Consider the following 21,288-nt stretch of genomic DNA (forward strand, 5'->3'; position numbering starts at 1 on the left):
CTGCGGGTCGCCCCGCTCCGCCCGTTTCCTCCGGCCGCCACCCCCATCCCCAGAGTCCCCCCCGGTCCGGCCCTGCCCAGTTGGGCTCCGCTCTGGAGGGCCTAAGCCTTTGTTGGCCACGACGGGGTCGGAGGAGACAGACCCGGGCCGCTTCCGTCTGCAGCGGCCCAACTTCTGCCTGCCCGGGGGGAGGTTCCCGGTTTCAGGGCAATGCCGGTTCCTGGGGCCGGGCAGGACGGCAGCCCCCGCACAGCAACCGCTGCAAGGAGCCGGCTTTTATCCAAACCCTGGGGGCCGGTCCCGGTGCCAGCGCCTGCTTAACACCGTCCTGTTTGCACAAAGCCTTGTGCCTGAAAACACACGCTTTAACAATGATACAAAGAGTTAGTTTTATTAAACCACCTAGTTACAAAAAGAAATGGAAAAAAAAATAAATCAAAACATAGACCAAAATTCACATCCTAAGAAACGAGAGGTTGGAGCAGAGCACTGGGGCAGCTGGGCTCAGCTGCTGGGCAGCGCCCGCGGCTCTGGGGCCGTGACCGTGTCCCAGTTCCCCCACAGCCCCCTTCCAGCTGGGCAGTTTGTCAGGGCAGAACAGCTGCAGACAAAGCCCCAAACCTGCCGCTTTGGGAGGAAACGGCGAGAGTAACTGAGTATCCCTCACTGCTCCCTACACCCCAGCCATCTCAAGAGCTTTTTATTAGACAAAACTATTAGCCAGCATAAACACTGGCTTCATGTTAGCTCAGGATATGTTAATAGAAAGTTTCTGTGTAAACAGTGAGAAAGGAATCGGACTAACTAAAGCACGTCACTGCTTTGAGCAAGAGGCATCATCAATACCTCGGCCTGATTCCTCAGTTGGCCTTTTCCTCTTCAAAAGGGAGAGTGCTGCTCTTCGATGAGGGTGTCCCAAGAGCCTCCTCCCAGTTGTGAGCAGGGAGTTCAAGTTTGTGAAGCACTCTGACAGTGAAGACTGCTGTGTAAAAATACTACAAGAGTCTTACTCTAGTTAAGTAGAATGGAGGTTGTCAGATGCCATCCTGAGAGCTTTAAAGCAGCCAGAATGTAACCTTGGGAATAACCTTGGGAAGCAGGGCAAAACCCCCCAAACAACACTCAGTGCCCCACATTTGGCTCAAGTTTATCCCAAACAAAGTCAACTCCCCACACTCCAGTGTGTACTTACTGAGATTCACATGGAAACAAACTGGATTTCTAATGAACTCTACACATAACTGTCACATAAAAGCAAACCTAATTCTAATTTGTTAGAACAATCAGCTTCGTATTTACTTATCACATTCTCTTAAGGGAGAGGAACACTCGTGGCAATGTCCCAGGGGTGGAGAAAGCACCGTGGTGATCCAGCGAGCAGAAACCTGCACACACAGCTCCAGCGCCTTCTCCTGACAGCGGGAGACGCTTCCTCAGTGCAGCAGGTGGAAGACGACCAGCAGCGCAGTGCTGCCGGGAGCAACGGGTTCCGCAGCAGAGGATCCTCTTCAGGAGTGCTCCGCGGGGCCTGCCCCGTGCCCGTTCACGTGAGGGTGCGATGGGGTTGAGCTCTGGGAGGTAGCAACGCTCTGCTCTGCCGTGGCAGCTGTCAGAGGCATGGAGAGGCTTTCGGGGGACAGCGTGGCAAAGTCTTGTCTCCAGTAGGCTTCGCACAGTGGAAGATCATTGCTGTCACACAGACTGTAGCTTTCCAGAACAAACAACCCCAGTAAGGAGAGACAGCGGGTGCAGTAAGACAGGAGGGGAGGGAGGGAAAGGGTGGGAGGAGCAAGACAGAAGCAAAGCGTTAAGAAAATGGCAAAAAAACGGTCATGGATGCAAGGTCTGCGTTCACAAATTCACCGCAAGTCTTGTGACATTGGCCCTCCCTAAGACACCCTTAAGGGCTGGTCTTGAACCTCAGGGGCCTGGTGAGGATCAGGGACGTTTCAGAGACAGAACTGCTGCTACAAACTGCAACAGAGGCTCAGTTCTAATCTAGATGCTCTAAGTCCCTGAAGAGATCTGGGCTGAAGTCCTGGCACCCCAAAGACGGGAGTTCTGCTACTGGTTTGAGCAAGGCAAGGACCTCATCCATTAATTCTTTTACTTGGAATTAGATCACAACCTACGTGAGGGAAAAAAAGAGAAATCCTGCTCTAAATTTCAGTTCAGCAGAAAAGCTAGCACGACTGTTTTAGGGCCTGCCCCTGTCATGATCAAGAACAAACCTATCTGCTCCTTTCTCTAAAGCGCTCCCCAGAAGGTCTGGGTCTTGTATCAACGCTCTGCAGCCTGATCATAAAGTACTGACGGCTCCTACCACCTTCAGCAGAACCTGAGCTGCTCTAAAAGCAGCTTGTTGGATTTGATCGCTGTAGACTATAGAGCAGGATCAACCAGCAGTGTGGGAAAGTAACGTTTTAAAACAACTGGCTAATTCTTGCCTGTGCTCTGAGGAAAACAGAATGTGGAAGGGCCAAAATTAAAAAGGAAAATGATGGAAGAAACTGGAACAAAACCAAAACAAATTCCAAAGAGAGGAAGGAGCTGCACACACAAGAGACACCCAAGACAAAGTGAGTGCTGGAGCAGAAAGCAGCTTGTGTTCAGAGTAAAAGAAACCCAGTGGGTCAAGTGATTTTGTTGTTGCAGCTTTATTTACATTTTTAATGTATGGACTTGAATAGATGCTTTGGGAGATATTTTAAGTGTAGAAATATGAGACACTTCAAACTGCACAAACATGAAACATGTCGAGATCTAACCCCACACTCAAGACAGCTCCTGTGATATAAGAGCAGGGAGCAACGAAACATAAATGCAAGTCTGGGGTTTCGGATGAGAGCAGGCAAGCTGGACTCGGAGTTACCGCTTTGGGGAATAAGCACACGAAGCACTAGTTGCAAGCATCTACTTCTGAGCTCTTTTCTGGCAGCATCACCCAGCTGGTTTTGCAGCAGAAGTGAGATGGCAGTGGATGCAGGTTTTATATCCAGGGCCTTTGTAAAATCCCTTGGAAGATCACCCTTCCCTGCAGCCCCCAACACACAGTGAAGCCGAGTACAATTAGCAAAGACTTTCAGGACTGAACCAGAACTACAACTCCTTTTCTGTCACTCTTAGACCTCAGGCCATGGTTTCCAAGGAGAACCTGGCCACAGCATCCACCACATCTCAGCAGGTGAGTTACTAAGAAACTTTCAGCTGCGTCAGAAGCCTAACTGCTTCTCCTGCTGCTCCACTTAGAACAGTTCCAAGAGTCTAAGATTCGCCTCTCACGTAACACTCCTCAAAAGTCAGGGTGAATGAGCAGCTACTGCACAGCCCACAACAGCACTGCCCAACCTGCTACTGTCCTTTGACTGAGGGTATGCACAGAGGAACAGCTTGAGGAAACTACTGGCACACAGGGACTGAAAGCAAAGATTCCTTCAGAACAATCTACTCCGCTTTAGTTTCAAGGACCTGCTTTCGGGTCTCCTCATCAAAAACCCCCATGTACACATAAGAAGCCCAGCAATGGAACCTGACCCTACAGCTGAGACGTATCCTGTCAGTAACTTGCTATGGGCAAGGGGCTGCCTCCTAAGCCCCGTCAGCACAATGGCAGTGACAAATGGTGGGCGGGAGACGCTCCTTTCTGCGGGGTTGTCACAGCTGACAGGAGCAGTGCACGGGGACCAAACAAGCTACAGAGAGCACGGGGCAGCTCTGGGCTCTGCAGCACCTGGAGGTGTGCTGCTGCAGGGAGCTCACTTTTCTGCAACCTTCCCTGGAGGGACGACCTAAAATAAACTAACTGGTCACCTTCAGGGAAACGGGAGCATGGGGGAGCAGTTTGGCAGGATGGCTGCAGGGAACCCATGTCCTGGCCTCACGGGACTGCACCCCTCTTTATAAATCCCGTGGGATCAAGCCCCACGAGAAAGTTACAGATGGTGCAGAGGCAACCCCAGCTGGGCTCCCAGGGCAGCACAGAATGCCCGTTTGTGGGCAAAGCAGCTATGGCATTTACAGCCTTTTAAACATCACTCTATGTGACATAACAGAACTCTTTTTCCCCACATTAGACAATGAATTTTCATTAAAAATATCTTAGTACTCTAAATATAAAAGGAGTTTGAATAAATCATCGCTTCTATATTTACACACACACAATTTCTTTGGTGCAGAAAGAGACAGGAAAGATCACAGGAAGGGAAGAAGTGCTAAAAGCAAACAAGTGCTACACGGTACCAGGTTTCAGTGGAGGGATCACAGCTCTGTAGAGCTGCCAAGTTTCCTCACCTCATGACCACTCTTACAAGAAACAGCACAAAGGCAAATCCGTTTGGTGTAGGCCAACACCTGTGCTTAGATGTTAATTCTGTCACAAAAGGTTGCTTTACATGGCACCTGGTGCCAGGCAGGTGAACAGACCATGCCAGCATGGTCAGAACCCCTTAGTCCAGTGAAGTGCTAGGGCTTGGACAACAGGCCCAAGCCAGAGTTGACCTATAGATGAATCCTGTATATTTTATAACCGATAACCATTGTGCTAGTAGGTATTGTACTAAGTTATAACAAACCACCTATTCTGATGTTAAAAGTGCTAAAGGGTTGAAGTATCGAAGCCTGAACAGGCCCCAAGCCGAAGCTGCTTAGTATGTAGTCATTAGTGAAATATGTATGCTCATTAATGAAAGATGTAGTTTAGATATCAAATACTCATTACTGATGATGAATGTAATGAAAAAATGTCTATCCTGCATGTACCCTTCTTCTTTGTGTAGGGCCAAGTCAACAAGGCCATGGAGCCAGCTGTCTGGCCATGGGACCAGACGTGTGGCCTTGTTCTAAAAAGAACATAAATAAAGTAGATAAGCAGGGAAACTCCCTTAGCTTCTCCCTTGAGCCCTGGCCAGGCTCTGGGGGAATCTAATGTGAGACTGAAACCAGATGTTCCGCTTAAAATAAAGGTGTCAGTTATTCTGGCTTGCCGATTTTTGGGTATATAAGGCTGGACCCACTTGCAGTGACTTTGGATGCCTCACCTACGGGTGGACGCACCATGTAGGATTTCCCACTTGCCGGGAGAGGCTCTCCAAATCATCGCTGCAACCAGGGTTCCCCAGTGCCTGCGGATCTGGATGATGGTAACGTATGCAAGTGGTGATGGATCTTTCTTAATCACTATTCTCTCTCTCCGGTGGTAATGATTTGATGCATTACCCTGTATTTTCCTATTTGTTTACTTTAAGTGCACTATTCTGTCTTTTCTTACTCTGTATGTTTTCCGTACAACTCTGTTCCATTATTTCGTTATCCCCAGTAAAATACGCCTACTCTTTTCACTCTGGTGTCCGAGTTTAATTGGTTTCCTTAATCAGCAAAACATCCAGAAGCTAAAGCTACTGACAACACAGTGATGGCAGTCTGGTGACAGTGTGAGAGACGCACGTCTGGCACACATGAGGCACTATCATCCCACACCGCACTGCTCTGGATACAGCTCCCTGCTGTGCTCTACGCAGCCTGTGTAGTGGATGCACCCCTGACCTGTCAGGGCCTGGACTGGTGCTTGGGTTTGTGACCATCACTCTTCATTTCTGAGATATTTCGAGGATCCCTTGCCACCACCCCAGAAAAACTAAGTAAAGTTTGAAAAACAACTCTAAACTTTCATCTAGTTTTCTTTCAATGTTGTAGCAGTTCCTAAGCTATGTCATATCAATATCTTTTTACTGTTAAAATACGTATATTACCCATAAATAATGGCCTAACAATATCCAAAGATATCGAGCAACCAGGGTTTTAGTTGACTTATCTGGGGTTATAGGCATTCAGCATTTTTAGAAAGGGAAAGGCAAAAATAGAAAACCTGATCATTAAAATTCTAAGTAAGATTTCCAAACGTTAAGTTTCTGTTTAGAAGTCATAGCATTACTGCACTGACTTCACTTAACTTGGACAGTGCAGCCAAAATAATCAGGTTCTTATTTGTTTTCTTGTGCTTTCACTTACTGCATCATCCACTAGAAGTGGATGGAAGTGCTGGAGTGCATGACAGAAAATAAAATTAAAAAATAAAGTGTCTGAATTCTCTAAAGCCTGTTTTCTACATAAGAGTATTTTTAAAATATTAAAAATCCCACCAACAAATCAGTAATAAGTCAATATTCCGTAAAAAATCCTATCACAATACTTCGTAATTCAATAAAACTGAGCAAGTCCTTTTTGCTCATTTCAAATGTCCACCCCGACAGGCCTGCAGGCAGCTGGGGGCAGTGGACTGCAAGGGAAAAGGCACTGTGCAACCAGGTCACCTGTGAAAGAACTCACCACGAAGACGCGGTGATCTCATCTAACATCAGGACCCAGGTCAGCAAGCTACTCTCTCTAGGGAGAGAGACAGAGGCTCTTCCAGAGGGATACTCAGACAGAAGCCTACACCCCCAAGGAAATTCATCTCCTTTCACAGTGATTACAAAGGGAGCAAATCACCTGTCAAAAGCAGCCGACTAAAGCAGGCACCTAGAGTTGGATGCTGTGAATACCTCCTGCACCATGACATCTATACCCTGGAGGGTATCTACAAGGAAAAGGCAGTTGCTTTAGTTGCAGAAAAAGTTCAGCCTAATTAAAAACAGCAGTGAAATTTTGTTGGGAACATTCTCAAGACCTATACTCTAAGGACTACTTGTTTGCTGGACTAACTACCCCAAAAGGGCTGGAGTCGTAAGGTGGAAGTCCACTACCCTATTTGTACCTGGAAGAGTAATATTCTTCTTCTAGCTCGTACAGGTCAATGGAGATCTCATCCCGTAGCGCAATCAACTTTTTGTCACATTCCTCCTGCAAGCTTCTCAGCTGCTGGTTGCGCTGGTTGATAGCTTCATTCACAGAGGGGAAATCATTGAGGATCAAGAACTGCTTCAGGTCAGACACAAGTTTCATCAGGGACTCACCAGCTCGGACCTTGTAGCAGGGAGAAAAATCACACAGCACATAGTGCATCAAAACAGTGCTTTGCTCCAGTTCTGAAACAAGATCTCCCAAGCTGCTCCTTCAGCCCACGTTTTCAATAAAGTAAAACCTCCCATGCTACGTGAGGATTCTGACAGCAGTCTGTAGCTGACAAGCCAGGCTACCCAGCTTTCCCCAGCCACCCCAAATATCAGGTTACTCTCTTAGCAGCAGTGCTCCTGAGTGTTATTATAAAGGCTGCCCGAGATGCAATAATGAACCGAACAGGACCTCAAAGATGTGCCGCCCGCTGATTTGAACAGCAGAGTGCTACTCACAATGTTTGCAGCTCTGACATGCATCTCATAGTTATCTTGTTCACCCTGGGTTGCTCGTGAGACTTGAGTTTCATCCTCAATCTAAAGAAAAAAGTACACATATCCACCTTTACATATGAAAATCCTGAGAGATGATTACTACATCTCAAGGCATCTCATTACAGCTCAGTCCACACCTGGAATCCCTGGGGCGGCCTCTGGACTCTCTCTACAGCACCCACGGATCACCTCTGCTACCCTCCCCGCTTGCTTCTGCGGTTCTCCCCCGTTCAGCAACACACCTCGGCAGCCGCAGGGCGGGGGCAGCGGGGCCAGCAGCAGACGGGGAGAACTGACCACCGCCCGCTCTAGGGAAACAACCCGCTTCCCTCACGGCCGCCCTCGGGGGAACCGGGAGAAAGGTCCCGCCGCCCTCCCCGAGGGGCTCGCTCTCCCCTCACGGCCACCCCCGGCTGCAGGGCCGCCTCTTCTCCCCTCAAGGGCCCTGCTCTCCCCTCAGAGCTGCCCCCGGGGAAAACCCGCCCTTCTCCCCTCAGCAGCCCGGGTGCTCCCGCGGGCGCGGCCCCCCTGCCCTCAGGACCTTGGCCGTCTTAATGATTTCGGTGAAGTTGTCCATGATAGACTTGACGTCATCCTTGAGGCGCTTGTTGTAGGACTGCAGCAGAGTCTCCTTGCTCTGCGGCAGCACCCTCTGCTGCGCCATGGCGGCCGCCGCCTTCCCGCCCCTCCCGGGCCCGGCTCCGCCCCGCCGCGCGCGACGCCACCGTCCTCTCGCGAGAGGTGGAGGCCCGTCAATATTTCCCAGCATGCACCGCGGCGCCTCCCTCTTCGCCGGTCCAAGATGGTGAGTGGTGGCGGGGCCGCGGGATCCGCCGCCATCGCCGCCATCGCTGGGCCGCGGCCCGGCAGGAAGGGCCCTGCGGGTGCTCGGTAGCCCGGGGCGGGGTGCGGCGGAGGGGTATTTCGTGCTCGGTTTGCGGTGCGTGTGGCCGGTCCGTGGGAGGCCGGGTCTGGGCCTACCCGCCCGCAGCGGCGCGGCTCGGGCTGCAGGGAGCGGGGCGGCCCGGCCAGGCCGCGGCGGTTTTCCCGGTGCAGGGCGGGTCCGGGCCGGGCTCGGTGGCCGGTAACGCGCGGTCAGGGTGTCTCGGCTGCTCGCGGTGGCGGGGGGCGCCTTGGGCAGTTGCTGCCCGGCCGAGGAGAGCAACAGGCGGTTTGAAACGGCGCCCCTCGGGGAGGTTCCTAAACCTTCTAAAGTCGAAGCGAAGGGTTTGCTCTCTGGAAGAGCGAGGCCAGGCTGGGAGGCTGCCGGGTGGTGAAATGCCTGGGAAAGGGCATTTCCAGGGTGGACTAAAAGCTGTTAAATACACGAGTATTTGAGGCAAAAGAAGGAAGAGCGTATTTCTTATTTGCAGCCGAAAGGAAAGAAAGCCAAGGGCAAGAAGGTGGCACCGGCCCCTGCTGTAGTCAAGAAGCAGGAGGCCAAGAAGGTTGTCAATCCTCTCTTTGAGAAGAGGCCCAAGAATTTTGGCATTGGTGAGTGACTGGGCTAATTGCTCGAAGGTTTTGTTTGTTTTATAGATAAATGTCTAAATCATAAAGAGAAGTGTATTGTAATAAAGCTGCAGAGTGGAGAGAGCGATGGAGGCAGTTGCCGTGCCTGCAGTTAAGGGCCGTCCTTCATTAGGTATATGAAGGTGGCTATGGACAATTCCTTAAATTTCCTGTATTAAAAGATCCATCATACAATTCTGTTGGGACAGATCTTGCCCTTGTGCACGTGGTGTGGTAAATCTGTTCCCATTTCTGTTGCACGGTGTGCAGATGATGCAAAAGAATATTTGCTATCTGAGTGACAGTGCTGACACATTGCCACCAAGATCACTGATGCACTCGTGCCCGTTCCGTGCTGTTGCTCCGTGGGTTCGAAACAACTTTGAGTTCACAGTCTGTATTTTTAGGACAGGATATCCAGCCGAAGCGTGATCTCACACGTTTTGTGAAATGGCCACGCTACATCAGACTGCAGCGCCAGAGATCCATCCTGTACAAACGCTTGAAGGTGCCTCCTGCCATTAACCAGTTCACGCAGGCTTTGGACCGCCAGACAGGTAAGGATGTGCCCCGCGGCGTTCTCTTGCCTTGGGTCGTTAATGGGATATGCCACGGAGAAGAGGAGAGAAACCAAAATAAGATTTAACAAGGTAAACTGGAGAGTATCTTTGGAAGCATTTTAGGGAGGCTTTAGTAGTGATGGGGTGATGTCAACAGCAAGCTGCTGTCTGAATTTGCTGGCTTAACTCTTGGTAGCTGCTGTGCGCTTTGGAAAGGGAATAGAAAATACCAAGCTCTTACTTAATGACCCAAACCCAGAGTTGTCTTAACTGTATGCTTCCATTGGAGTCATTCTTCCAGCTTAATGTAGAACATGCTGGATTCTTCTAAGTCTGTAAACAGATAGTTTGACAAATCCGTGTGAGTGCAGGCTCTGGGGGAAAGCCAGCATCTCGCAGGCTGATGTGGAAACAGGGACTTCAGGGTCTTCTGTGAACGAGTAAATAGTCTTTTCCAGGTGACAGCGTCTATGCAGGAAACTCAGCCTTTGTAGAGTAACTCCCTCATAGATGTTGCCAGACAAGTTGTGTGTTTTAAAGGAGAAAGCACAGCACTTTGAACGGTAATTGCTGTGGGGGTCCAGAGGCATTTCCTTATCCAAAGAGTGAAGGAGCTCCCATTGCCACAGAGGTGCCTGTAGAGGTAAATATGGGCCCTCAAGACGCTCTGCTGGCTCTGCTCCTGCGCTGTGCAGATGATGATAACGTGCTGTCTAAATACACGTGAGGACAACCACCAAGATCGCTGATGCACTTCAGTATTTTAAAAAGTAATGCTTAGACTTTTCAGGTCATACAACTAACTAGTAGATGTTCTCTTCCAGCTACACAGCTTCTGAAGCTGGCGCACAAGTACAGGCCGGAAAATAAGCAGGAGAAGAAGCAAAGGCTGCTGGCTCGTGCTGAGCAGAAAGCTGCAGGAAAGGGAGATGCACCGACGAAGCGGCCACCGGTCCTCCGAGCAGGTAATTCTGCACGTGGACGTGGGGGTGTGGTGCTTTGCTAGAGAGAGAACTGATGATTTGGTGCTCTGCTCCCACCAGCCGGGACTGGACAAGCTATTGCAATGATGTATGAATTTCTTCACCTGAGCTCAAAGTGAAGAGCAAAACAGACGAGCTTTTTAACCCTGAGCTTTAGCAGATTGTCCAGGGAGTATCTTTTCTGTGCTACTGAATGGATTAGAAAAGTTTTTACAAATTCTGTAAGGAAGCTGCGCTATGGATCTGAGCTGCTTGTATGAGGCTTCTATGAAAGCTCTGGAAATAGACTGAGCAGGATCAAAGCTTACCTATAACTTGTTTTTCAGGTATTAACAGTGTCACAACTCTGGTAGAGAACAAGAAAGCGCAGCTTGTAGTTATTGCCCACGATGTAGACCCCATTGAGGTAAGCATACTTGCTGGTACATGTTACAGGCTACCTGTGTAACTTAAGCTGGGTCAGAACTGGGTTTGGGGTGAAAATGCATTATAGACAAATTTATTGCATGAGAAGAGAATGCATAAAAAGACATATTTACCAGAACTGGAATGTTTATGCACATAGTTGTCCTGGTATTACCATGAGGCTTGGCCCTTGCAATGATGTATGAATTTCTTCACCTGAATCAACAGTGAAGAGCAAAACGAGCTTTTTAACACTGAGCAATTGCCACAGCCCAGTCCGAGTCAAAGACTAAAAAGGTGTTCTCCACCAGTTACACAGACCCTCCCTTCCTTTTCAGCTGGTGGTCTTCCTGCCCGCTCTGTGCCGCAAGATGGGAGTGCCGTACTGCATCATCAAGGGCAAAGCCAGGCTGGGGCGACTGGTCCACAGGAAAACTTGTACCTCTGTGGCGTTCACCCAAGTTAACCCGTGAGTATTCTGTGTGCTGGCTTGGTTCGCTGTCGTGGAGAAAGCAAACTGCCTGTAAGCGCAGACTGTAGGGCAGGTGGGTAGCAAACGTGGGGGTGTCTCTAGTCTAATGTTGTAAAACTAAAATACTGCCTCTATAATGTCTAATATAGAGGTTGTTTTGTGTGAAGAGCTCTATTGGATCCTGAGAAAATAAGGATTTTGGTTTACCAAAGTGGATGATTACTCTAAAATATGGAGATGGAACTACTACCCTTAATCTGAGCGTTCAAGCATTGATGGAGTGGTTAACCCTTTGCAAATGATGTTTATGCTTAATCTGAAAAATCACCTTGCAACTATGAGCTCTTAAATCTGAGGCAAAAGATTTATCAAAAATGTTAAATTGAGGCTCTAAAGGAACTGAAACTATCACCAACAGGGAGGATAAGGGAGCCCTTGCAAAGCTGGTGGAGGCTGTCAAGACCAACTACAATGACAGATACGATGAGGTAAGCTGCTCTGCTGCTAGCCTTGTCTTAGTTTCTACTGTTAACATCCCCCAAAACTTCCCAGTGAAATGCAAATTATCTCAGACATAGTTTCATTAGCTTAAAGCCTGTTGGGTGTGTTGTACCCAGATTTGCTTATGGTGTATCCAGATTCTTTACCTGAGGGTGGAGTAAAATGTGAATGCTGTCACCAAGTTCCAGGTAAAGGGAGCTGTCGCAGGGATAGGATGTAGAGAGGGCAACAGCTGCTGCTGGGCTCAGCTCTGTCCCCCAAGTCCAGAAGTTACATGATGGTTGAATCCAGAACCATTTCACGGGGAAGGATTTTAAACTCTTGTATCTCTGCACCGCCCCAAATGTAGTTCACTGCTTGAAAGGGGTAGGACTTCCTAGTTGAGGGAGCTCTTGCCCTTGTGCAGAAAGGAGGGGGATTGAACAAACTGACTGAATGACGTAGTAAGAGACTGTATGAGGCATCTAACCTGTTCTCACTTCTTTGCAGATCCGTCGTCACTGGGGTGGCAACGTCTTGGGTCCAAAATCGGTGGCTCGCATTGCTAAGCTTGAAAAAGCAAAGGCTAAAGAACTGGCTACAAAGCTGGGCTAAAGATGTACTGGATTGCTACTGTGTTTTCTGTACATAAAAAGAATAAACCCCCAGATGAAGTTTCGGTGGTCTCTATTGATGGCAGTGCTCCAGGCAGTGAGTAGCACATCAGCGTTGCCTTCCAGCAAACGAATAGTGCTGCACAGAGCAGGTTACTACTTTACTTGGAGCAACTGCCCTTAACTACTCAGCCTGTGTAGTAATTGCTCTCCTTTTGAACACGCAGCCCATCCACAGCAGCTCAGCTGCACACTGTGATCATAAAGTTGAGTGGGCTAGGCTAGTTCTGGCTTTAAGCCTAGCTTGCTTATGCAAGCATCTCAATTGGAAATGGCTCTAGATCATCTCCAGTGGTTACAGGGTGGGTTACCAGGCTGAAGTGGTGGGAGAAGAATCTGGATGTTCTTGTCCTTCTGTTCCTTCCTGACATGGTCTTCTGGCATTGTGGGAGGCCACCAAGCTTGACAAGGCTCCAGCTGAGGTACCTGCTGCTTGGTTTTGCGAGCCCTCCTCAGGCTCTTGCAGAGCCCCAGGCTGCCCTACCAGCTGGACTTGAGCAGCCACAGTAACCTTTGATGTGGGTTTGTCACTGTTAAGATGTAAGGTGCATGATGCAAGGCACAAGGCAAGCACCTCCCTGCCCTCTTTATTTATTCTGATGCAACTGCTGTGAACCACTCCTGACTTCAGGAGTGACTACTTGGTGTAAAGAAACTTTGATTCAGAAAATCCCATGCTGTTTTGGGGAAAATACAGCCGTGGAGAGGTTAGAACTTTGTAGCTTACAACTAACCCGATAGAAAAATGCATCCTTGAGATTTCTAGTGAAGCTGATTTATGCAATAGTCTTAACAGCCACTTATAATTTTGAAGTTCAGTGCTTCCAAGTTGCAGCCTGACAGGAGCTTGGAGTCAAGTCTGCAGCTCAATAGCTGCTCAGGCTCACGGAGAGCATGTTGCCTTGAAACTCGGTCCTTCAGTTAGTGTGGGCTGATCAGATTGCTGTTTTCTATCAAAGTCTGCTCCTGGCTGTAGTACAGAAGAGATGAGCCCTTCCCCTCACAGATGTAGTTTCTGTATAAATTTTCTGTACCACAAAAATGAAGTTGCAGCACATAAGCCATACCTATGAAAAAACAAAACCACACATTTATACCTTTTTGGGTAGACTGGACCTCTCTAAGTCAGCTGCAGTGCAATAAAACAATTATTTCATCACTGTGCAAATGTTACTTAGGTTAAAGCTTTTGTAGCTTTTTTAAGCTTTTGCTCATCCAGTCTCTGATGCAGGAGCAAGAATGCCAGGCAAAGCTTTACATTCAAGAGACACATGGCAGGTCAAACGCCAGCTGGGTAACGTACCAAGTGATGATGTACTGCATGTGCTCATTCCTCAGGCTCACCCTCGTCTGGCCTCCGATGGGCCCCCCTGGGACTGTGCTTCCTGTAGGTACAACACAGCGCACAGGTTACATCCCGTCTGCACCGCGTAGAGCTGCCCTTGCTGGGGGAAACGGGCTGAGGGCAGTCAGCCGAGTGGATACCCTGCTCCTCTTCCTCGGGCAAGCGTGTTCCCAAGGCAGAGCCGTGGGGCAAGTGGCCGGTTGTGTTTGAGGCATAGAACACCACCTGCAGCTCCTCTGAGCACACTACTGTTCCCCCGGGCTGGCTGCCTACTGCCTTCCAAAGAGTAGACCTAGCAGAACACACGAAGAGAAGGATGCAATACCTCGTTGGACCTGATCTTCAAGGTCTTTTCCAACCTCAATTCTATGATTCTACCCTTGCAAGTGCCCAGGGGAAATAATGAACTGAACAGAAAGGGGGGGGGGAGACTGATGTAAATTGGGTGTGGGGTTGGGTTCCTCTGACTTACTGAAATCTGCGTCGATAAAGATGGGCTCAGCGCCGGTCACCTTTGCCATAGCCTCCAGGTCACGGTAGTGCCAGCGGTTTTTCTCAATGTTATTTTCAGGCACAAAAGGTCTCCGGGTTTCTGATAACCTCACCACCCCAGTGAGATCAATTTCATCTTCAATCTGAAAAGAAATGCAGAGGAGAAAAAAGGAATCTTTCAAGGCTCATTTCATATTCCAGCATACCAGGTCCTGATAGAAAAACAGCACTTGCGGGATCTGGTTATAAAACCAAGTGGTTGTTGCCTGCAGTGGGGCAGTGCTGTAACACAGCACGGAGAAAAGCAGATCAAGAACAGCTCCTTGTTTGTAAAAAGACATTTACTTAACAAAAAGGTGGGAAGAAAAGGTTTGTCTTCTTTGAAAAGTGCAATGGCTCTCTAAGTAACCTCCCATGACGCTGAACTCCTCCCGTGAGGCTCCTGCCTTTGGGTGTGTCAGCAGCGCCTCTGGGCAATGGAAGGGCAGAGGGTAACACGCGACATTCCCTGTGTCCCCCTTACCTGTCCCTTCAGCCTGGTCTCCGGTTTCAATTTCTTTTTGGGCACAAATCCTCGGTTGACTAAAATCGTGACCCTAAAGTTACATAAAGAAGTATGGCTCGTGAGTGAAAGGAAATTTATTCCTGCTGCTACCTAGAACTAAGTACCAAAGAAAGAAGCAATCCATAGGTTTTGTGTCACTTTTTTTGTCATCTGAGTGCATGTTATAGGGGAATTTAAATACAATTTCAAATCAAGCCTCGGTGACCTAACAGACTGTGAGAGATGCCTTTTAAGCGAGAGGGAGCGATTTATATAAACCCAACCACCGTGATTCAGCTTTTCAAAACAGAAGTGAGTTGCTCAGATGAACCATGACTTCCGTTAACTTACCCTAGTTCTGTGCAGTAGAAAGGAGTGATGACATTTGCTCCATTTTCCGGGTGCGATGTCAGCCGCCCGGCGTCTCTGGCTTCTCGCTCAGGGTCCACAAGTGACCGTGGCAAAATATAGAGCTCCTTGGAGTGGTCAAAATGCCCTCGGACCTTTACAGGTCTGTACTCCAATTCCTTCAATTCCATGGGGCTGCATGGAACAAGATGAAAACAAAATCATGGCTGCAACAGGCAAATCAAATCAGGGGATTTTATTGTGGGGATTCTCCTTTTCCCTAATGGTTCACTCTAGAGCCAGTTGGCAAACAGAAGGCAAACGCCTCATGGAATAAGCAGCTGGCTTAGTATTTTATTACTATCACAGTGAATCAAATCGAGATGATCGTGCATATCCAGTGAGCAGTTCTTTTCCCTGATACCTGTAACCCGGTCCCCCTTCAGTGGCACACACAGCTGATCAGCAGGTGGATCCAGCCATCAGGGAGCGTTTCTTTTCCATCCCAGACTACAAAATCAAACAACTGCACTGTTTTGACAGTTGTGCCATGTGGCCAAGAGACCTTAAAAATCTCTCTCATATCCAACACAACTGCTCCACACTTGGGACAGGGCCTGCTATTGATCCAAGACTCCCAGTTGCAGGAATAATCCCTTTGGGACATCACAGACACCAGCTACCAAGTCCTCCTTCTCCAGGAGGATTACATATGGTATGAACTACCTACCCCATTCTCCTGAACAAAGAGTCATTTTTTTAACGTGCATTTCGAGTATCCCACAGGGAAGCATTCACTTACTCTCTTACTAAAAATGAGAAAATTAACAGGATGTCTATCTTTCTAATTGCTTGCACGTCCTGATTCCCACTGCATTCCTTAATTTTCATGCAGTTTAGTATAAGCTCATTAGTGCAGGGACCATGTCTAATATCCCCAGCACGCTGTCAGCGCTCTGCAGACAATAAACTATCTCAGTTTCCTTACTCTAACGTCAGAGGGATGGGCTCTGATGTAATTCTTGATGCCAGTTGTGCAATCAAATCTAATTTCCACTTCCGTCGCTGAACCTAGAAGTACACAAACACAAATGTAATTCCCCATGTAATTCCCCGAATGTAATTCCCTAAAATAGAACAGAACAAAGTAATAACCGCAAGAAGCCTTAAACTCTTTGTCATAAGTTTCTCCTCAGGCCTGGCCTAAAACAGAGTAACTGGAGATATGAAAATGGAGGCTACTGACCTTAATTTGAGGAAATATTTATACTGAAATAAAAGTGTAAAAAATAAGAATCTCTCCCTTAAAGACTTACAAATGGACACCGGGAAAACAGAAATGTAAAGTAACAGCAAATCTTTACCCTGCATGCGATTTGAGCTAGATTAAACTGCCAGAGATGGAAAAACCTGACAGCCCTCAACCACTCATCTCTTGAAAAAATGTAATATTTATTTGTACCTGCCATGTGCCGAGACAGAACGTGGTCAGAGGGACCAGGAAAAGGCCCCATTTCAGTAAGGTGTCCTCTCCAGATGCGTCAGCAGCTGTTGTAGAACTTTGTGGTCTGCAGAACCTTAAACAAACATCTAGAGAAAAACAAAATGAGGAATAGTATTTGTACAGGAGAGGAGACATCAAATTCCTGCAGGACATGTCACCTCTTGGTATAAGGCTGAAACAGGGAAGAAGCCCAAACAAATCTTTTCTTACCTTTAGACTTCTGGACCAGACTAGAACCTGCTTTAGTTAGGGGATATCCAAAAAATGTTCTTCTGATCAAGCAATGAGATACCTACATAAAATAAGAAAGATCCTTTGTAGTGTCTCTGCTTTGTAAAATTTGTATCTAGATGACATCATTTGCCTCAGTGATTGCGTGAAATTTTGTTTACCCATTGATTTAAGTCTCATCTGAGCAACTGCCTGTGAAACACTATGGATTAGGCTATAATTTTGAAAAAATAAAATCAAATTCCAGTTACAGAGCTGACTATAGCACAGCAAATGATCTTTCCCTTTCTATCCACGCTATCAGCAAGCGTTCACACCATCTTAATTTGTTCTGGAAATGAACCCCTGTCCTCCCGCTTCCTCCCCTTCCCGCCACACTGAAGCGGCACAAGGACAGATTTACAGCCTTTTTGCTACCGATTCCGCTCACTTTTAACACCACTTCGCCCCGCGCAGCGAAACCGGTGCCCACACCCCGACGCGGGTGAGGGGAGGACAGCCCACCGCAGCCAAAGCCCGGGCCCCGGCCACGGAAGGGCGGCAGCGGGGGGAGCCCGGCCGGGCGCACGTACAGCGCCGAGCACCGCGGGGACTCGGACTCCGGACAGGACCGGGGCGTCACCCGGCCGGGTCCCGCGCCCCTCAGCCCTAACCCCTTCCTGCTCCCCTCAGCCCGGGTCCGGCCTGGCCCCGCTCCCCCCACACGCTCCCCTCAGCCCTTCCCGCTCCCCTCAGCCCCTTCCCGCTCCCCCCACACGCTCCCCGCAGCCCTCACCCGGCCCCGGCGCTCCCGCAGCAGCCGCGGCCCCGCGCGCAGCAGCAGTCTCCCCATCGCCATGGCAACGCCGCCCCCGTTTCCCCTCGCCGCCACCGGCCTCCGCGCCTAGAGAGTCCCCGGCGCGGGGCGGCACGCCGGGCCCTCTCTAGCCGCCCCTCTCTATGGTGCCGGCTGCTCCCCGGCGGGGCCGGCACCGGAAGTGGAGGCGGGTCCAGTCTGGCGGCGCCGCTCTATGGCGGGGCCGGGGCCTGTCGGCGGCGTGGCCACGGCTGAGGCGCCCGAGGAGGAGCGGCTCTTTCTGCGGCAGCACCCGCTCCTCAGCCTCGCGGAGCCGGGCAAGGTGGGGCTGGAGCCGGGCCGTGCGGGACTGAGGGGCGCCTTGAGGGCCGGGGCCGCCCGCGGAGGGGGGCCGTGAGGGGGACGGGGGCCGCCTCCCTGAGGGGTTCGTGAGGGGATGCCGGGGCCGCGTTCCCTGAGGGGCCGTGTGGGGGGGCGAGGCCGGTGGGTAGCAGGCCGGGGAGGGTACCCCAGCAGATGGACTGGGCCCCAGCGAGCTCCCTGTCCCGGAGGGGTTTCTCCCGCCGAGTAAGTGGGAGGAGGGCCGGGGAGGAGGACGCTGGTGGGAGCTTGAGGTCTCTCCTGCCCTCCCCAGCTCTGGGGAGATGCCCTGAGGTTCCCTGACCAGACATCGTTTTTCTTCAGGTGAGATGCAGGCTGACAGGCCACGAGATGCCATGTCGGCTGTCGGTGCTGCAGGCTTATACTAATGGCAAGAAGTATCAGCGGCTGATAAAGACAGCCAGAGAGTTCGACTATGGCAAGTTTGAGCCCCATATAGTGCCCAGCACAAAGAACCTGTATGTATTCTTCCTCTTGTGTGTTACGCTTCACACTTTGTTCAGTCTCAGACATAAAGCAGTAAAGCTTTACAGAGTTCTTGAGTGTTTATGGGGTTTGGGAGACTGGGAAAGTCTTTATAAAGTATTTTTCAGCTTTAAGCACAGTGCTTATAAGTGAAAAGTTGCTAAGTAATAGCATACTTAAACTCTGTTGCTGGCTCTTTCTTTCTGTGTCTGTCAGACATCAGCTGTTCTGCAAGCTGACTCTCAGACACATCAACAAGTTTCCAGAGCACGTGCTGCGTCATGTCCAAGGGAAGCGCTATCAGAAGGCCCTAAAAACATGTAAGTAGCTTTTCTGAAGATATATCCAGACAACTTTTTTTCCCTGAGCTGTTGAGATTCCCATAGATCTACATGAAGGGAGTGGGTCAGTTTTCTTTAGACTGACAGTAATGTACTGCTGTTGCTGTGCGTGCTCCTCAGCTGGGAAGGAAGATCCCAGGTATAGGCAACAATTGGCCCCTAGTGAATGAATACCTTAGAACATCCTTACTTGAGAGGAGCCATTCTGAAACTTGTAAAAATTTCTAAAACCACCCCAGAGAGGGTGGTTCACACGTCCAGCACAGTCTCTGTGTTAACATCTTACCCGTCTGTACTATCACTGTAGATTACATGGATGTATATTAGAGTTGGAGCTTGACATACTGCTGAGTTGCATTTAATATAAGCTAGAGCTTGGAATGAAAAGGACTGGGGTGACTGGGTAGCCTTGCTAAGCGCTGCCTGATGCCTCGCACTGCTAGATGAGGAGTGTCAGAAGGAAGGAGTGGAGTATGTCCCTGCCTGCTTGCGACAGAAGAAGCAGCGGACGCAGCACCCCGATGACCAGATGAACGGGAGCAGGCAGCCTTACAGAAAAGAGGAATTCTGGGAGCCAAAGTCCAGTGATGAGGATGGAGAGGAGACAGATGACAGCATGAGTGACCTGTACCCACGTGAGTAAGAACGTTGGTATTGTGTCCTGAAGGGAGTTTGCCAGCTAATTTTGTCCCGGCTTCTTCATCCTGCTCCATGCTGCTCGTGACTTCATCCAGCTGGGGATTCGTGGGTTTTGGAAAAGCTTACCACCACCAAATAAGAAATAGCAGTTATCACTAAGTAAAAACCAGAGTTGGATCACATAAGGTGTGAGGGGAGGGATACAAGATCCACCGGGATTTGCTGCGTTAGGTATCCCTACTTTCCTTGTTTCTCAGCAAGTCCGTGAGTCTGACAGCAGTTGGCCCGGCCACTTACCTCTGGAGGCGCTGCCTTGCTGTAGGAGAGCAGAGGTGTAACACCACAGCGCTGCCTGTGCTGAGCTGTTCCCAGAACGGGGCTAGTGAGAGCACCAGGCACGATTCTAGTAAAACACCAGTGTGTTTATTTCCCAAGTACTTCAGCAGTGAGGTGTATGTGCTCAGAGAGTGGAAGCAGGTTGGCAAATCACCTTTACGATGCCCTCAAAGTAAAGTTAAGGGGAGGCAGAACCTGCGTGTGCAGGGAACTGATCCTGAACGAAATCTTTCTATTTTAGCTGCGCTCTTCCCAGAAAAGAGCCCAGCAGCTCCACAAACCACAAAGGGCAGCGATGACTTCGCAACAGACAGCGAGGATGACGGGGCCAAGCAGAACGGTGCCATGAATGGGGAGGACGGTGGAAGAACGGGTGTCAGCAGAGCAGTTGGCAACAAAAGGGGAAAGGTGGGAGTCACACCGCGGCGTGCGGCAGCAGGGGAGCATGGAACTGGGATCCCATCCTGTAGGTGTTTGTCTCATCTATTCCTGGCTGAGAACCAGCAGAAGGTGCAAAGCTGTTCAGGAGAATACACTTTCCCCGTGGGCCAGCCCCTGACTCGCATCCCGAGGTGTGAATTACTACCAGGAAATGTTTATCCTGCCTGCTGTAACTAGGGCTGTCTGCCTGTATAAATATCTCCTCTTTGGTGGGATCCTGCTGCATGCTCGCTTTAACAGGGAGACTGAAGTGTCTTGGGGGTTCCATAATCTTCCTCCCCATGCACACAAACACTACTTAAACCCTTTTGAGGTCACGGGGTCTTTCTAGACCCTTTTTCTGCCTCTTTGGAGGAGCTGCCCAGGTCCTGCCTTACAGGACATATACCCTGATCACTTGCAGTTTGGGAAGCAGGCAGACATTACGTACATAAAGATGGATAAACCTTTAACTTTCTAAGGCAGCCCTGAGGGGCTGGATCCTTTATGGAAGGGAAGGCTGGCTGAAGTTCAGGTTCATGTCTATGAGGAGACAGTCATTGTTTGTATCTAATGGAACCCTGTGCCTGTCAGAGAAGGGCTGGGCAAGGAAAGCTGCTGGCTGGGAAAGCAGACCACACTCCCTTTCTCCTCTTTAAGTGACCTTGGGCAGGGCTGGATTTGGGTTTTGGAAACCAGCTGATTCACTTTTTTCTCTACAGAAACAGTCAGGCCCTTTAAAGAAGAAATTCAAGGGTCATCATCGAAAACCCAAGAACTTCAAGAAAGCAGCCAACAGCAAATAAATTTTATGGTAACTACATGGCCTAAAGGCTGCTCTGTAACAACTCTAGAGAGTGCAGGAGGCTGGCTGAAGTGTTTACCCATTCCAGTTAACCATTACAGCTGGGGAGGAGAATGGTGGGGTGGAATTAAGTTGTATTCCAACAAGTCACCCCCCACCACCAAGGGCTGACAACAGCAGTCAAGTACAGGCAGCCCTGTGCTCAGACCTCTGTGGAAAGATGGTTTTCA

General features: G+C 49.6%; 4 protein-coding genes and 4 non-coding genes across 9 annotated transcripts; 6 read left to right on the top strand and 2 right to left on the bottom strand.

Moving 5' to 3' along the window:
* Nucleotides 1-370: 370 nt before the first annotated feature.
* Nucleotides 371-8,046, bottom strand: MED22 (mediator complex subunit 22). Of its 2 annotated transcripts, none has more exons than XM_074845866.1 (4): nucleotides 7,867-8,046; nucleotides 7,287-7,367; nucleotides 6,752-6,960; nucleotides 371-1,701 (listed from the first exon to the last, which is right to left on the bottom strand). In XM_074845866.1, exons 1-4 carry the CDS (start codon nucleotides 7,987-7,989, stop codon nucleotides 1,509-1,511), a joined length of 606 nt encoding a protein of 201 aa, XP_074701967.1. In that variant the 5' UTR covers nucleotides 7,990-8,046; the 3' UTR covers nucleotides 371-1,508. The 2 variants fall into 2 exon arrangements, with proteins under 2 accessions (XP_074701967.1, XP_074701966.1); XM_074845865.1 differs by having other exon boundaries at nucleotides 371-1,707; nucleotides 7,867-8,044.
* Nucleotides 8,034-12,411, top strand: RPL7A (ribosomal protein L7a). Its single transcript, XM_074845867.1, has 8 exons — nucleotides 8,034-8,130; nucleotides 8,699-8,819; nucleotides 9,245-9,394; nucleotides 10,222-10,362; nucleotides 10,707-10,786; nucleotides 11,124-11,254; nucleotides 11,676-11,745; nucleotides 12,248-12,411. Exons 1-8 carry the CDS (start codon nucleotides 8,128-8,130, stop codon nucleotides 12,350-12,352), a joined length of 801 nt encoding a protein of 266 aa, XP_074701968.1. The 5' UTR covers nucleotides 8,034-8,127; the 3' UTR covers nucleotides 12,353-12,411.
* Nucleotides 9,103-9,175, top strand: LOC141932745 (small nucleolar RNA SNORD24). Its single transcript, XR_012625908.1, has one exon. It is a non-coding gene; the product is annotated as a small nucleolar RNA SNORD24 (small nucleolar RNA).
* LOC141932746 (small nucleolar RNA SNORD24) lies at nucleotides 10,088-10,150 on the top strand. Its single transcript, XR_012625909.1, has one exon. It is a non-coding gene; the product is annotated as a small nucleolar RNA SNORD24 (small nucleolar RNA).
* On the top strand, nucleotides 10,459-10,535 carry LOC141932744 (small nucleolar RNA SNORD36). Its single transcript, XR_012625907.1, has one exon. It is a non-coding gene; the product is annotated as a small nucleolar RNA SNORD36 (small nucleolar RNA).
* On the top strand, nucleotides 10,976-11,048 carry LOC141932738 (small nucleolar RNA SNORD36). The gene has a single exon (XR_012625901.1). It is a non-coding gene; the product is annotated as a small nucleolar RNA SNORD36 (small nucleolar RNA).
* Nucleotides 12,412-12,986: 575 nt separating the features above from the next.
* On the bottom strand, nucleotides 12,987-17,803 carry SURF1 (SURF1 cytochrome c oxidase assembly factor). The gene is made up of 9 exons (XM_074845861.1): nucleotides 17,651-17,803; nucleotides 16,855-16,936; nucleotides 16,603-16,730; nucleotides 16,129-16,211; nucleotides 15,144-15,335; nucleotides 14,772-14,844; nucleotides 14,229-14,391; nucleotides 13,715-13,796; nucleotides 12,987-13,478 (listed from the first exon to the last, which is right to left on the bottom strand). Exons 1-9 carry the CDS (start codon nucleotides 17,711-17,713, stop codon nucleotides 13,412-13,414), a joined length of 933 nt encoding a protein of 310 aa, XP_074701962.1. The 5' UTR covers nucleotides 17,714-17,803; the 3' UTR covers nucleotides 12,987-13,411.
* A 36-nt stretch (nucleotides 17,804-17,839) lies between these two features.
* On the top strand, nucleotides 17,840-21,074 carry SURF2 (surfeit 2). The gene is made up of 6 exons (XM_074845862.1): nucleotides 17,840-17,993; nucleotides 18,356-18,510; nucleotides 18,734-18,837; nucleotides 19,302-19,493; nucleotides 20,075-20,241; nucleotides 20,976-21,074. Exons 1-6 carry the CDS (start codon nucleotides 17,886-17,888, stop codon nucleotides 21,057-21,059), a joined length of 810 nt encoding a protein of 269 aa, XP_074701963.1. The 5' UTR covers nucleotides 17,840-17,885; the 3' UTR covers nucleotides 21,060-21,074.
* The last annotated feature ends 214 nt before the right edge of the window (nucleotides 21,075-21,288 follow it).

This window comes from Strix aluco, chromosome 20 (genome assembly GCF_031877795.1).
Source record: "Strix aluco isolate bStrAlu1 chromosome 20, bStrAlu1.hap1, whole genome shotgun sequence".
In the NCBI taxonomy this organism is placed as follows: domain Eukaryota; kingdom Metazoa; phylum Chordata; class Aves; order Strigiformes; family Strigidae; genus Strix; species Strix aluco.